Below are 17,877 nucleotides of genomic sequence, written 5' to 3'. Positions count from 1 at the left end.
TTGTCTCATCTCTAAATGAATTCTTCCCACTCAATGTCATGCACATAAAATTTCATTCAAAAGAATCCACTCAATGTCATTCAAGAGACTACTTCCCCACTCAATGTCATTCAAGAGACTACTTCCCCACTCAATGTCATTCAAGAGACTACTTCCCCACTCAATGTCATTCAAGAGACTACTTCCCCACTCAATGTCATTCAAGAGACTACTTCCCCACTCAATGTCATTCAAGAGACTACTTCCCCACTCAATGTCATTCAAGAGACTACTTCTCCATTTAAATCATTCAAAAGACTACTTCCCCACTCTATGTTATTAGATTGCTTCCCCGCTCGATGTCATTCAAAAGATTGCTTCCCCGCTCAATGTCATTCAAAAGATTACTTCTCCACTCAATGTCATTCCAGAGACTACTTCCCCAATCAATGTCATTCAAGAGACTACTTCCCCACTCAATGTCACTCAAAAGATTACTTCCCCACTCAATGTCATTCAAAAGATTACTTCCCCAGTCAATGTCATTCAAAAGATTACTTCCCCAGTCAATGTCACTTAAGAGATTACTTCCCCAGTCAATGTCATTCAAAAGATTACTTCCCCAGTCAATGTCATTCAAAAGATTACTTCCCCAGTCAATGTCATTCAAAAGATTACTTCCCCAGTCAATGTTATTCCAAAGACTCAATATTATTACAAGACACCTACTTGAAGAAATTATCAAAATTATTTTCTATGAATATAAAGATTTGAATAATTTACACAATGTTTGATTAACTAATAAGATAATTTATACCTAAAGTGTACAGAAGACCTTCTTTCTTTTACCTTTAACAATACGGCCTGGCTGCTTTTATTTTTGAACAGTCCATCAGGGTTTTAATATTTAAAAGCTAAAATTAAATAGTCATACGTACATGTATGAAATAGATTCTGCAGGACCAGACAGGGCAGGACCAGACAGCACAAGGTAAGATATGCCCAACAAACTGTGATAGTATAATTGCTAAAATAATTATTGCTGACTTTGATTCTTCTATAGTAAATTCAACATTTTGAAATACTTTGATGTAAAGGTAGAGGAATACAGGTACAAGTCTCTCTATATTGCCAAAATCAAAACTGAGAAATAGAGACCATGAACTTTATGGCAAGTGGCAATGGGAATGGTATTCACATCTGTTCAGGTCAAGTGACCTTCACATTGGCTAAGCAATTATTCTTGCATTGGCTAAGCATATTCTTGCATGCAGTTAACAGCTTTCTCTGTTATTATCCCTTTATTTAAAATATATAAGATGAAAGGACAGAAATTTCTATCATATTTAAATCTACATGTCAAGAGTTAGCTATAGATTTTAATACCTACACAACGGTAAAAATATGCAGATTTATAAAAATTGCAATGGAGCATCATAATCTATATGTCCTTCAAAAAGAACAACTGTGGGTTTCTGCAGAACAAATATATGCTCATGAAAATAAATGAATGTACTAAATTTCAAAATGAAATGGCATCTGATACCCTGAGACAGGTTATGGGGGAGAGTTAAGACTCATTATTAATTTATTCCCCCAAAAAAATGAACACAGAAGAATTTAAAATGGCAAAACAATATCCATTTATCCATTATACAACAGGGATATAACATTTCATGTTTTCTTTGAACTCTCCAGGGAGTTTGTTTTCCTATTGTTTATGCTATATTGTTTTTACAAGAGATAGCACAGTTTATTGACCTTTGTGTCTCTTAAGCAATGAACCATACCTCTTTTTTGGCTTCTTCAAGATACAATTGGAGAACATGAATATAGAAGAAGTACCACTTTGTAACCAGAGAGCAGATTCTTGGTGTATTTTTTTCATAAGTTTATATACCAGAGAGCTGATTCTTGGTGTATTTTTTTATAAGTTTAGCTAACCAAAAGATTTTGGATTCAAAACAGAATTAATAATCATGCTGTCAGTTAACCAAACAACTTCTTTACATGTATTTGGTTGTGGGGGATGTGGAGATTTAAACTGAAAGTATAAACACCAATTTCTTTTGCTGTGTAAATGAATTTTAGCATTTAACCGAAGTTTGAGCATCTACAATTTCACGGTTTCCATTTTTTACTTTCAATAGACAGAAAACAATCTGAATATAATCACTTTTTGCTAAAGATCTTCTAGGATAAATGTAACCATGGAGTTTACAAATCTATTTTAAAAGTCTCTCAAGAATAATAATGAGTTTACAAAGTGTGCCTGCCTAAAAGCTTTACAAGTCTGTTGTCATGATAAAGGTCTATAAAAAAAATTATCTATAATTATTTCCATTTTTAGTACCTTCAAGAACTTTTTAAAATTATTGTTTTAAGAAATATATTTTGTTCCTTTAAAAGCAGTTACTATAATCATGATAATTATTATCATAGCTTGCAGGTAAAAGCAGCTGGTTCTCCTAATAAATATTTGAACATTTTTTGCACATATAACATATAAACATATGCATGTATATAGTAATAAACCATTTCTAAAGATTAAAAATTTAATCGGAAAATCTTAGTGAGATGAATATTTACAAGGCATTTTAGATGCACTATAGAGGTATTTTAGTAAAAAGAAATTTTAGTGTTCACTGCAAAATGGTTTGGTTTTATTTACCAGTAAAAGTATCATATTGATCTGAAAAAAAAAAATGTTTTCAAAAATTACATAGGGAAATAACTAGGACATTACGTAAAAGAGTTGTGGTTCTTGATCACTGCAGTTTTCCTAAATAGAATTCATGTACCAAGGAATTTAAGTTTCATGTTGATACCTCCAATAACTGCTTTATGTTTTTATTACAACATAATAATGAATTTTTCATGTGCATCTTAAAAGCATCATCTCTTTGCAGAACTACAAATATGGCTTCAAATGTCATTGCCCTTATTGGCCGTTCCTGCTCTTAACTTGAGATAAGTAACAGCATTTTAAAATCCATTATCTGGACAATTTTTCCACCTAACAACTTTTTTTCTCTAGTACCTGGATCAAAGAAGCTATATTAGACACAAAAAACACTGCTGCCAGTTACCTAGCAGCTAAAAACAGTTCCACATTGACATTTAGCAGGTAAAACATCTCAAACTTTGACCTTAATTAAGAAACCACCTGGAGCTATTTTTCAGATAGTAACAAGTGGTTCCCATCAGCCAAAGGTTAAAATTATCCATTATAAAAAATATATCAGATTTTAGATAACAATATTTCTACCAATTATTACATGTCAAGAAGTTTCCAGCTGCTTTTAAATGTTTTTTTCTTCTTTAAGCAATAATATGTGTTTTATATAAAAAATGACTTAATTGGTTAAACATTTTCTATCATTCATTTTCATTAATGTCTGGAAGTATGTATGTATGTATGTAATACTATGTACCTATTTATGTAACACACACACACATATATGAATGTATAATAATTATCCTGTGTCACATATATTGTATTATCTTATATTGTACATAGCATATGACTGTAACAGCAGATAGTCTATACATGTAAATAATATTTCACACCTTATAAAATATAACCAATGAGCTTCCAGCATTTGTACCCCAAAGCATTCAAATGTTATTATTATCGGACCCAATCATTTCAATTTATCCTTGTTTCCATTTCCATAGTCCAAAAAATTCCATATCAAATGCATATTGTACTCCATAATAAGCCTCATTTCATAATCCAAAATTTCTATATCAAATGCATATCGTATTCTTTTATTTTCAGACTACAGTATAATTATCAAATGCATATCACATGCCTGTTTTTCATTTTCATGGTAAAAAAATCTGTATCACTTTTCCATGATTGTACTTGAAGTAACATAGGTCTCTCAAGATGTCAAAAAAAGTAAAATAAAGGTCTTTATTCATTGTTGAGTACAATACTGAATTTTATTGGACTTGTACACAGCTGCAAAACCTATATCTGACTTGGCTAACCCTTGTCCAATATTTTGACAGATGTGTACTTGTCCAATAGAATTCAGTATTGTACTCAACTATGTATAATAACCTCATATTGTATGCATCATCTCATCCAATAAGGCATGCATTATAAACATTACACCCATATTTCATCTCAAATCTTCATAATGCTGTATTATCTTAAAACATTTATTGTGACAAATTCAGGTATAATTTGGAAAAAATAACCTACCTATATAGTTCCCGTTTTTTATCCTTGAATTGTTTGTAACCTAATTCTGTTAATCATTTTGCCTCCTTGGATTTTGTACAAAATGAATGCTCAACCTTTGATATGTTTTGACAATAACATAGGTCAGTAATAAAAACAGAACACATAGAATGAAGAAACTTTCAAAGTAGTTCATGGCACTAAAAAACGGTCAAATCTGTAAATATAAATCAAAAGTTATAATATCCTGTATACATGTATACTGTAATCATGCTTAAAAAATAAGCTTAATTTCAATATTCTTTTGAATATAAAGAAAAGCCATAACAAAGATTTGTCTATAACCATGAGCAGAATTTTCAAGTTCTGACAATTGTAATACTCTGAAAACTTCTCCACAATGCATAAAATTTAATAAATAAATAAATGACTTTTGACACTCAAGTCTTCTAGTACCATTACCATAATTGTCACAACCAAAGATATCAAAAGATTTTAAAAACAAAACTTGCCACAGGAGTGATGAATACGCTAAATGATCTCTATGACACAGGATTTTAGATTTGACTATCAATATTGACCTTGGCCTTGAACACAGCTGCAGCATTTGTTCTGCACTTCACACTGTTAAGTTAAGCATTTGAGCCAATTGTTCCTTTATTTAAGAGGTAGGTTTTTTTAGAGTGGATAGAAAATCATCTGGCATCCGACACATTCAAGTGTGAAAGTTAACCTTGAGTCAGTACAACAATGACATACATTGAGGTGAACATTTCAGTCAAGCTTGAAAAAAATCCTTTGAGGGGACAAAGATTTATAGAGGGGTCACAATACTACCTGACATTTGAGTTTCAAAGGTGACCTTGACCTTGAGCCAGCACAGGAAAAGCATAGATTCTGCACATCACCTTGTTGAGGTGAACATTTGATCGAGCCAAGAATGAAGAAAATCTTTGCAAGCGAGTAAAACATTTCTACAGCTAACATGAGTTTGTCTGACATGTACGTGACCTTTGAATTGACCTTAACCTTGAGCTAGCAAAGAGGCAGCATGGCTTCTGCATATTGCCTTGTTGTGGTGAACATTTGAGCCAAGTTTGAAGAAAATCCTTGTAGAGACAGCAGATTTATTGAGTGAACACTAAATCTATAGCTGACCTTCAACTGTGACCTTGAACCAGCACAGTGCTGGCAACATGGGGGTTCTTTTTATTGTCTTGTTTAGATGAACATTAATTTTGAGTCATGTTGAGAAAAATTCTTACTTAAAGGCAGATAGACTGCTGTATAGGCTGACCAACGTGACAAAGTGATTCCAGTATAGCCCCCCCCCCCCCCTGGGGTAACAATAAATAAATTGTGTAATGCCTTTAAGCAATGTATTTAACTAACACCCATGTAGAATCTATAATTCATACATATAATCATCAGCTTATCTGTCAAGTACGAATTCGACACGATCAATAAACAACTTCAGTAACTTATCACAACTGAAACACAAACTACTGATTATTATGTTTATAACAGACAAAAACATTAACTTTTGTTAAGCCATGTACCTGAAGATATTACATTATACATTTAATCATACCATAAAAATCCAAATTCCAATCACATATCATTGCTAATCAAAAACAAAATTATGCAAATCCAGGACATTCAGTAAGTAAAATATTTATCCAACAAAAATATTCCATCTTCATGTTTTATCTCCCTCTATTTTCATGAATCAATACTAACTGTGAATACTCCTCCTATACAATAGTCACTCTCAGAATTATATGCATAAATTCTCAATCAATGCACTGTAAAGTGTATCATAATCCAGAAGAAATAGATAACACTTAAACAATATATAGCAAGCAGTAAGAAAACTACAAGAATTACTCAGTAAACCATACTTCACAAAACAGCTGTGAAACATTTCATGTATTTTCTTTTTTCCCCCTCATTCTATTAGTAGCTAATGAAACATCACCATGTAAAAATATTTCCATATTTCTCATTGATTTTTTTCCTTTCCTCATGGAAATCTATAATGAGGAATGAAATGATAGAAATAAATAGTTGTTGTTCATGCTTGAGTAACAAATCTGTAATAAATGTACCAGCGTTGACAGTATTCCAAGAATAATTCCTTTTTCTTCATAGCATACTGCAGCTTTATTAATCTATACAGAATTACTGGTAATACATTTGTTATTATCTTACTGACACTACATCTATTACTTGATACATTACAGGCAATATCATTGTCTTTCTTTCCTCAGAAAGACTTTACTTTCCTGAATTTTCATATTAATGGGGTGCCGACTTATGTCCTCCTTCACCTACTGGGGCCACCAAATCTACCCTTACTGCCACTGCAAATGACACAGTGGCACAGATTACACTCTGACTTTATTTTCTCCCTCACTTACATTGGTCCGAAAATAAAACAATTATTTGCTATACTTTGCTATACCTTACTACTATATCCATTAAAACCGTCAGTCACAAGATAATTCTGGTCTTCACCACAAGTGGTCAAAGTCACTGATTTGAATTACCTTACTTATGCACCTGACTTTAATAGCTATGGGCTTCAATTTCTTGCAAGGAATAAATTGCTATATTCATAATAGAGGGAAACTTTCTGTAATCAGATTATTAGGCTGAGTTTTTCAGGTTCTACCCAGGTGCCTACATGTATCTACAGAATTTAAGAAGATCTCAGGTACTTTATCATTCAACATCTGAGCCGTGCCATGACAAAACCACCCATCTGCGCAGTCTGATCAGGATCCATGCTGTTCGCTTACCAGCCCTTTTACAAGTAGAGAAAATAATAGCGAACGGCATGGATGCTGATCAGACTGCGCGGATGCGCAAGCTGGTCTGGATCCATGCTGGTCGCAAACGCATAACGTTGGTTTTGTCATGATGCGGCTCATATATTCAACATATTCAAATAAGCACTTTTAAGGATTGGTGAAAAACTCAGGTATAATTTAGAATTTCCTTCTTTCAGTTCACTACAATATCTCTCTCTGAAACCTTAAATTCCCAAAACAAAAAGAATTTTTACAGTAATTGTATTTGTTTTCAAATGAAATGGAAATGAGATTAATTCTCCATAAATACGTTAAAATGATAATGTTTACACAAGAGTTTTTCACAGCTCTGTGGAATTCTCTACTTGTGAATGAAATACCCAACATTCTTGGAAACATCTCAACAACCATCAGTCAGAAGTTTCTACAATAAATTACTCACATAAAAATTATTCGTAGTATACTAATATCTGAATCATTTATTGTATATTCAAAATTTGACCTTACCGGTATATTTCAATTCACAAACTAAGAAGTTAAAAAGTAAAATTTTTCTTATCATATTGCACCAGTTCTGCTCAAATATTAATATTGCACATTAGATAATTCTTGCAAGTTTGTGTACCTATTTCCTCTAATTGCGATTATGTGAAACTTCAAAATGAGAGTGTGACCTTGACCATTGAGGTAAAGACGTAATTCTTGGACCCGACACATGGTCTTAATGTGGTAGACATTTATGCCTAGTTTTTTTAAAACCATTTAATGCATGACAAATTTAGAGTCCGGACATGAATGTGTGTACCTATTTACTCTAATTGCAATAATGTGAAACTTCAAAATGATAGTGTGACTTTGACCTTTGAGGTAGGGAAGTGGTTCTTGGACGTGACACATCATCTTGATGTGGCAGACATTTGTGCCAAGTTATTTCAAAATCCCTCAATGTATGATAAAGTTACAGTCCGGACACAAATTAAGTGGGGACACACAGACGGACAGAACTATAAGCTATGCCCCTGCTGGTTTTGTAAGTCTGTCATTATTTATTTACTTAAGTGTAAATTTATTTTTAGAAAACTGTCAGGTTAAATTCATTAAAAGGCAATACATAAAAGCCTTCTTGTCTAGAAATAACATTTTAACACATTACAATATTGATCACAAGCTTAAAATGTCTGCAGACGTTCCTGACCACATCGTTTCTATGATCGCAAAATGCCATTTACTTAATTTGCCTTACATTGTTATATAGTCTCCTGGAAGCTACAGCATTCCTAGTACATTTCCTAATTACTGGTCAATTTAGTCCTGTAGATTTTATCCCCTTAAAGGTCAGTCCTTTAAGCATTTATCTGGAACTTTTTTCATGAGTGGCACCAAACATTTTCCTCCTGACTGCAATTACCCGGTCATTTCTTATATGGCTATGTAACTATCAATATACATAAGTAATTTCTTCCCTCAAACTAAATGTTGTGAAGAAAATATATATTAATAATTATATATATTTTCTTCACAACATTTAGTTTGTGAGAAGAATTACTTACATATAATAATATTAACAGATAAAATCATTATTATAGCAAATTTTTTAAATGCATGACTCAGGGCTCAATTAGAAATAGCTTTCTGCAATAACAGCCCTGGTAGATTCATTATTACAACATAACTGTCAAGAGACATCGCACTTAGCATGGGAAAGTATGACAAAATGGGATTTTTTTATAAAAGAAGAAGTAGATAACATTATGTGCGATAACAGTAATACACATATACTTTCTTGCAAGAACAGCCCTAAACAGCAACTTTAGACTGCATTTTTAAAATTCAAAGTGCCAGAAAAAGACGTACATGAAAATAGATGATGTCTGAGACATTCAATGCGAATGGCTTTGTGAACACTGCACAATAAAAAAGTAATTGATCAAGTATGAAGTCATCATTGCACTGTGTAACTTTTCACTATTTTTTAAAGAAATGATTTTTTTATCAAGAAATATGCCATTAAACAACCAAATACAATAGTAAATTTTTATGCATAATGCATGCACATGACTTTCTTCAATGTAGAAAATATTGTTGTATGCGCGGCAGCTTCGGTTCTTCACAGTGCTTAAGCCAATCAGAATTCGAGACAATTTATTTGCATAATTATAAAAATATTTATATCAACATCAGGCAATCTTACTCTGATACAAACTTGCTGTTTATTATAATATGGTATTTACAACAAATACAAAAACAATTTCTTAAATTCATAAATGATGAATCTAATACAGATCTATGGCAAACACATATGTAACCAATTTATTACTTTACTACTCAGAAAACTTATCAAACTTATCAAACTGAAGTTTAAGTTATAATTTAAACATAATCATCAGCTTTCTTTGCCATCATACTTCACTATAATATTATACATGAGCAACAAAGACAGGCTGCAGAAGCCCTAATTGACTGATGTCTCATCAATGTAAGAGCATTTCCCCTCATGAAAAGTTACATAATTACAAATGATTCATAGAAATACTGTCTTCAACAATGCCTCAATGCCAGTGACAATCCATTACAAACATGCAACCTGCATGACTAAAATATTGATCTACAAGTATCAACTGCATGGCTTCATACCTAATCATGAAAATCAATACCTATCAATTACCCAAGAGGGTTCTGGAAAGGGTCCTTATTCCCTCAAACTTCCAATGGGTTTTAACACTTAAAATCATTATCAGTGAGGGAGCTATATTTCATCAATTTACTAGCCAAGTCTGTGTTATTAAAGCTGCCAAAATAACAGCCTGAAGATTATGTACAACTGGTGTTATTTTTTTATTGGGTTTTAAGTCTTACTAAAACCAGACTTTCTGGCTATAATAATTGGTGCAGGGAGACCTCAGGTGTCAGGTTCTGTGCATTATTTCAGGCACAAGTGGGCACCTGACTAAGACACAAACGTCCTGTAAGCTACCTGGATAGCTTCCTACCAAGTACATGTAAGATCAAATCCAAAGTCCATGTTCGGATTCAAACCCTACCACTTTCTACCATGTTATTTGATATGCCATAAACTATATAAATGTGTCTTAATAGAGTATCTAATAGACAATATTCATATGTTAGCCTGCAAATTAGAATAAAACAATAATAATAATATACAAGTGCTTATAGGCTTAATCAGTTTATTATTATTAGTGTCAGTCTGCCCTGAAATACACATTTGGTAAAAGTATGTCCTGAAATGGACATATTGTAAAAGTCTGCCCTGAAATGGACATATTGTAAAAGTCTGCCCTGAAATGGACATATTGTAAAAGTCTGCCCTGAAATGGACATATTGTAAAAGTCTGTCCTGAAATGGGACATATTGTAAAAGTCTGCCATGAAATGGGCATACTGTAAAAGTCTGCCCATAAATGGGCAAATTTAAACAAATATATATCACAATGAAAAGAAAGAAAATCATAAACAATTTTATGAAATTTCAATAAAAAAAATATGATAATGTAATAATGTGCAATTTTAACATAAACTAAAGATACATGTATATACATGTAAGTACGTAAAGTCATTATTTACAGTAAAATCAGCATACCAAGAATATATTACAACATTTTGTGAACCATTCCATTTCACAAACCAGTCTGTCACAGGTTTACTGTTACATGATTACACACACTCCCATTGACAAAAGATACATTGTATTTTAAATACATGATATGTTTTTACCACTTACATGAAATTAAAATGACTTCAATACAAAACACACCATTGATCTGACATTTATTCCAGACAACCAATAATTGTCGTCAATAAAACAGAAAATAATCTTTCCAGAGAAGATCTTTCATTAATCCAAACAAGTCTATTAAAAGCCAAACATATTTTTTCAAAAAGCACTAATTTGTGACAAAGTAACAATGAGAAAGGGACGACAAAATCCAATGACACAGTCTAACTCTTCGTAATTTATAAACTTAGCATACAGAAATCACTAAAAAGAAAGATCCTAAAAAGAATTCCCTGTCCTTGTTACATCTGTAAACAAAACAGACTGGTTCCAGAGAAGTGTCCTCATCAGGGTAGAACAAATGCTTGTCATGAAATCAATACAATAATCAAACACCAGTCTGATCTAGAGATCATTTATTTTCAGGCACAGTCTAGCAGTCTAGTCTGTATTTTCACCTGAACAAATGGAACGATAATTACCTGCTGCTATTGGTAAAATAAAATTTTAATTCAAAATCAATAATTTTTGTCATAATCAGAATATTCCCTGTAACCTAATACCTTGATGTTGGTGGTTGGCATTCACCCCATCTTTAAGTCCAATACGAGATAATGGATGAAACTTAATCTTAAAACTACAATGTAATTGTATTTATGTATGTTTATGTGTATAATTAACATACTTCAAGTTTTTCTGAAAGTGCATTTATGTATTTTTATCTTTTTTATTCAATTTCCCTATATCATAATCATTTCTATATTAATTTTGTCATAACTATTTGATACAGCACCAAATTTACTGCTGTAACAGTGTTTACTTGTTTACATAATGGTCTGACATCAATAACATACTGTTGTTACAATAACAACAATATTAACAAGTTAATGTTTCTTTTCCAAATATGTATTTCCCATTCTAATTCTATAGTTCTGATTGGTTTCATCTGTCAAAGAAAATAAATTAAGAAATCTCATGCAGACAAATAAAAGGGATAGGAGGAAACATTATGATTTACAATGTGAAAAGTATTAATACATCACAGTACAATATAATCTACACTGCATATACTTCAAACTGAGTGCCAATGTAAGGATTCTCCGGAAATAGGGTGTGTCTCAGACACTGTGTCTACTCAAATTGTCATGAAGTTGTCTTAAAAAAAAACAAGAGGGCCATGATAGTCTATAATCGCTTACCTGAGTCTACTTGCTCAAGTTTATTTAAACATATATAGATTCTATGGGAAAAAAAAAGATAAATTTCAAGACAGTGACTTATTGAGTGGAATTTAAATGTTTTTGCATCAACTTGACTATGTGACCTAGTTTTGAGCCAATTTAGTTACCAAAATTTAATTTTGCCAAAACTATAAATGAAACACAAATTTGGAGAATTTGATGAACATAAAATATTAAAACTTAAAGAAACTGTGAACAGGACATTCTTTAGTTTGACCATAATAACCTACTTTTTTTACTCCCAATGACCCAAACCTGACCTTAAATATAAATAAACATTCTATCAAAGTTAAAAGAAGATAAAATCAAAATTATAACCTCGGGAGTTACATTAGCAATGAATTTTCCTTCATTTGACCTAATAATCTATAGTTTTTTACCCAAGGTAAACTGTGACCTCAAGGGAGTTAACAATGTTTTCTTTGATTTGACTATTAGTGACTTGAGTTTTCTACCTTATGTACCTATATATATAAAAAAATTCAAATTATTAAATATATTACTAATATAAGCTGACAGAGTTTGAAATTGATGCCAGAGGACACCGGGCACCAGATCATTGACCCATCTAAAAAACTTATGAATATTAAAGCCATAATATAATATATGCATCTAAAGTGAATTGTTCTATAATGATAGGTCTTTAATACAATGAATAATAACATTAATAGTAATTTTAGAGTATTAGACATAACAATAAACCATGAAACAGTTATGCATGGAAGTTGTTGAATGATCCAAAAGAATAAAGTGCTATAGTCATCAGATAAGTGGTCATTCTAAATCACTTAGAACTTTATCAACATTTTTTTTGAAGCATTTTATAGGAATATCCATAGTTTTTATCAATATTTGAAATACTAATGGAAAATGTGCCTATTGTAAACCTTATCCACCTTAATTCCACCTGGATAAATGGGTACAAAAGAACTCCTAAAAACCAAAAAGAATAATATGGACAGAAGTAACTGGAAATTTTCTTTATTTTTCAGCTCCTGCATATTGAGGCAAATCACTTGGAAGATTTTCTTGCAACTTTTTCAACAAGGTAAAGTCAGGTATGAAATTTAAGCCACATGTTTGAACATATTCCTTAAAATTTGGGATAGTACATTTAATTGATTTCTCTGCTTTACAGTCCTGAATACCTTTTAATCTTGCAGAGCTTTCAAATTAAGACTAAAGTTCGAAAAACAATTCTGATTGAAAAATATTGATCTATTCTATTCTATACAAGCAGAGGGAAGTTAACATAATATCATTCCATATAAAGATAGAAAATTGAGAAGAATGTGGGCAGTTCCAAAGACCTAAAAATAAATTTGCCGCAGTAGTAAATCCATCTTTGTCACCGAACCTTCAGCATCATTGATTGGCCTATAACTGATCACTGTCATCAACTTTTAATTGAATTCTGCCATTTATCTGGTATTTTCGCATTATGTGAGATCAATACACCACTTGCAGACGCAGGAAGCCAGGGAGTGTAAATCTCTAAACGAAATCTCAACAAGAAATCTCTCTCCACTATTGGGAATTCACTTAATTTCGTGGGCATGAAATTTCGTGGTTAAATTGTTATAAACAAAGAACATTTTTATGGGTTTTTAAATTCATGGACTGTCTTTTTTTCCAGGTAAAATGTAAATTAATAATGTGATGCAAAATAATCTTATAGCAGATGAAATGAAATTAATTGCATCTTAAATTTGTGGATTGACCCACGAAAATTAGTCCCCCACAAATAATGATGATTTTGCAGTATATGACTGAGCAAAATGCTAATGCTGTCAATGATGAATCTACCCCTCACACTGATGTTATATAAATTACCATACTGAAGACAAGAGAGATTTAAGTCTCAGGCAGAGAAAACAAATGAATGGAAGGTTTTCCCACAGATTGTCAATGAACATCTTCTGAATTTTACAGTTATCATATGAAACAATTCTGTGTGATTTTCCATATGCAAGTGTATAAATAACATTCTAACATTTACTCAGATGCTCCTGTGTAATGAGTTGGCACTCTTAAATTTGAAACTGTCTATGGACATAAGAAAGTACAGGATTTAAATATAAAGAACATACATCAAGTAACCAGTCTCCAGATGGACATACACTGAGGCTGGCTAAAATAAACCAGTCATAGGTATATCTATATGTAATACAAATACAGTCATTATTGCTATTAGCAATCAAAGTCAGGACAGAGAAGATTTCTTTTTTTTATATATTTTACTGCTGAATTTATGACTTCTTCTCATTTTCAGATAATAAAGATTGTAAATTAGTTTTGCTACTTTTCAACACTCAAAAAGCAGTTAATATTTTACTGCATAATTTATTAAAATGGCTGACATTTTGATGCATCAATCTGGCATGGTATATGCATAGGAACTCTGGAACAGGACCGCATATTGCGGCGCATAAGTCCGAATCCGTACGGGCTTTACATATTGTTTGTCCGACCTTTGAATATCTTTTCATATTATGCGAGCGGGTGGTCTTTAATTATCTAATCTCAATTTAATATAATCTGCTAATTTAAAAATCAGTCAAATTTACGGTATATTGAAAAAAGAAAAGGAGTGACATCCGCCATTTACCGCAACGTTCGGCGTAAGTTATCCCCCTTGATATGCTTGATTTTTTTTTTTTATTTTTTAAGTAATGAATACCAGATGAGTGCCTAAAATATTTATCTATGGATCATTTTTTAATATTCCTTTTTTCAGTTAGGCAAAATCAGTTGGACCATATTACTAAAGTGTCTGTTTTCTCCATGTTAACAAATCAAAACACGAATACGCCCGTTATAATGCCGCCTTTACATGTCAACACGTGTAAACAATAAACCGTTAACGTTATATCCGGACGATACCTGATAGTTGACAAAAATAACGGGAACAAAATTCTGAAAAAAATAGTAATCAATTGTAGCCAAAGGGGAAAAACTCATGCCGAAAACGTTGCGGCAAATGGCGGATGTCACTCCTTGTCTTTTTTATAATACCGTAAAATTTGACCAGTTTTAAAAGAGACAGATTGGGTTCAATTGATAACATATTTTTTGAGTCCATACACTCGGATAATACTAAAAGATATTTAGATGTAGCAGAAACGTTTTTAAAAACTGTTACACGATTGAAAATATGCGCCGCAATCTGCGGTCCCGTTCTCGAGTTCCTATGGGTATATGAGAGAATATAATACTGCACATGTAAATTTACATCATATTTTAATTTTTGAATACAAGTGGAAGCAATAAAGGCCACTCCACTGTGCAAACTGTACAGAGCACAACCTTGCAGTCCAAACAGACTTTAGGCTATTGTTTGAAAATACAGCAGACTTAGAAATATAAACAAGAGGCCAATGATGACCCTTAATTGTTCACCTGAGTAGTAGTCCTTTAACATAAGACGTTTCCGTTCGTACTACATACACTCCAACGTCTCATCGACTTCTTCATAAGTTCCTTTAGCAAAACCCGCCCACATGTATACAGGTAAAATGGCCGAATGTATATAGCGGTGAAAGTGGTATAAATTGTATTGGATTGGATTTATTTCGTTCGAAGGTGAGTCATTTATTTCTTTTGCTGCACATTAATGCAAAAATGTTTAAATTTACTGTCTGCATATCTTTCGACTCAAAATATTGTTTTTGTAGTAAATTACGACGGTTTATATAGCGCTTCAAAATCGCTGCGCGTTTTGCTAAAGGAACTTATGAAGAAGTCGATAAGACGTTGGAGTGTACATAGTACTAACAGAAATGTCTTAATATGTTATAGGACTAACCTGAGTAGATGGTTCAAATGAAGAAGATTGCATTACTTTGACAATTTGACAAACTTCAGTGTGCAGGGGTTGCCTCACGGTGCATTAGAAGAATAAATTTGTTGAATTGATACCTCTCATATTAATATTATGTAATGGACTGTACACAAAGTATATTCATACTGAACAAAACCAACAAAGCTTGACTGGCTAATTGTTTTAGCTGAAATCTAAACAAGACTAAACCAAGAAGTTACAGTGCTGAAACAACTTCTAAATTTTGATATTTTTTTTCCACCATGATAATATGACAAAATATACGAATACATTTATCCTTTTTATATATTAAATCATGCTGCATCTATACACTGGTTCCCATTCTCATGATGGATAACTTTGGAACAAAGAATAACAATAAAACAGAAATCTCCCTACCTCTTGTATTAGTCTAGCTTCCTCACTTGCTGCTTTCAACTTCTGCTCCAGTGACGACCAGTCCATATCTGGTAATGTTGTTTCTATATTATACACATCAAATGCACTTTCTGTTTCAACAGCATCTTTCTTCCCTGAGTTACTTCCCTTAACATCACTTTTTTGTATTTCTATAGTATGACAAGAATTATCTCCCTTAGTATCACAGCTAGAATTGTTTTCACTGAAATTCACTCCTTTATTATCACAGATGCTTTGAGAATTAGAATTACCATATTTATCACAATTTGATGAGTTATCTGCACCTGATTTTGTATTTTGAACAGGGTGGCTCCCCTTTTCAGTTTTGTTAACAATCTCAACACAATTATCTCCCTTCACATTTGTTTCACTATAATCCTTCATGGATTCTTTTAATTCCTTTTTACCAGAGTCAGCAGGGGATGTTACTCCATTTTGATCACTATTAACTGATGGAGGCATATTTGTAGACATATTACTTCCCTTTGTGGCTTCAGGTAGAGGTTCTGAACTTTCACCTTCAGCAAGGTGAAGGTGAAGGTCAAATGGAAGGACTTTGGAGTCCAACTTTTTCAGTTCAGCAAATTCATGTGCCTTTGATAATAAACTGTGCTTTCTTTGTTGTTTTGGTGACAGTTCATGGATATTCAAACTTTCTTCATTATTTTTTGAGGTACTAGATTTAAAGAAATTGTTGATCAATGGTGACTTATTTGTACTATTTATAGATGAATTTTCATTTTCTGTCAAAGGATTAAACATAAAAGATCCACTGCTTTCTGTTTCTATGCCTTGTTCTTCGTCCTCACCAGCAGAATTACCAAATGGATTTGACCTATTTACTTTGACCCTGTCTGACCTTAAATCATCTTGATGATCACCATGGTAACGTGGTTCTCTTCTAGATCTTTCAGAAGCTGGTTTTTCTAAATAAGATCTCCAGGCCCTCTGAATTCTGAAGTTTAAACAGAAACAAAATACTATAGAATGTCTATGCCTATATAAAGTTTTAAACTATGGAAATTCTATAAATTCTTTTAGCTTCATAATACTTATTGAAACTATTCAATACATCAAAATTAGAAAAACAAATTTAATATTCACAATGATTTACAGTGCAAATTGTTGGAACTACAAGCCCTTCAAATAAGATTTAATCTAATTATAAAGCTAATTTCATTCAAATTTTGGAATTTAACATTCAGCTTAATAATAATTATTATGTGTGTTACAAGTTTTAAATCATTTCAATATACCATGTATGTAATCACAAGTAGCTGACCTTGAAGATCTGCTAAACAAAAGCAGCTTGTTGGCATTTTTACACATGACTTTGAAATATAATAAGCATACAATGCTGGAGTTCACTCTGAGGAAGGATGAAAAGGTCAGTGATTCATACAGAGCAAAAATTACTGAATTTCTGACAGTGTGTTTAAATTGGAACCATAAATGTTTTGAATTCAAACATTTTAATTGCAGAATTTATCATTAAGAAAACATTTAGATATAATTTTACACACTGTAATTGAACCAGAGAAATTAAATTATCTTCAAATGCATCTTTATGCCAATCAAGAGTAAAATTTGGCAATGATTTTCTTGAAATAGGCAAACATTGCTTAGTTCAAGCACTAAAACTGGCAGTTTTCTTTTGAAAAAAAAAGGAAATATTGATC

The 17,877-nt window shown here is 32.1% G+C and overlaps 1 protein-coding gene across 3 annotated transcripts in view; it reads right to left on the bottom strand.

Moving 5' to 3' along the window:
• Nucleotides 1-17,877, bottom strand: part of LOC132726879 (IQCJ-SCHIP1 readthrough transcript protein-like) — a 127,476-nt gene that overhangs the window by 57,460 nt on the left and 52,139 nt on the right. For all 3 annotated transcript variants that reach the window (XM_060712286.1, XM_060712285.1, XM_060712288.1), the window contains one exon: nucleotides 16,178-17,153. In XM_060712286.1, the coding sequence (XP_060568269.1) occupies nucleotides 16,178-17,153 (976 nt within the window). The remainder of the gene's footprint in view (nucleotides 1-16,177; nucleotides 17,154-17,877) is intronic.

The sequence above is a fragment of the Ruditapes philippinarum genome, unplaced genomic scaffold (assembly GCF_026571515.1).
Source record: "Ruditapes philippinarum isolate M1 unplaced genomic scaffold, ASM2657151v2 ctg1411_1_1_1_1, whole genome shotgun sequence".
Lineage (NCBI taxonomy): Eukaryota > Metazoa > Mollusca > Bivalvia > Venerida > Veneridae > Ruditapes > Ruditapes philippinarum.
The sequence above is the reverse complement of the archived record's forward strand: the minus strand, read 5'-3'. Positions and strand labels throughout refer to the sequence as shown.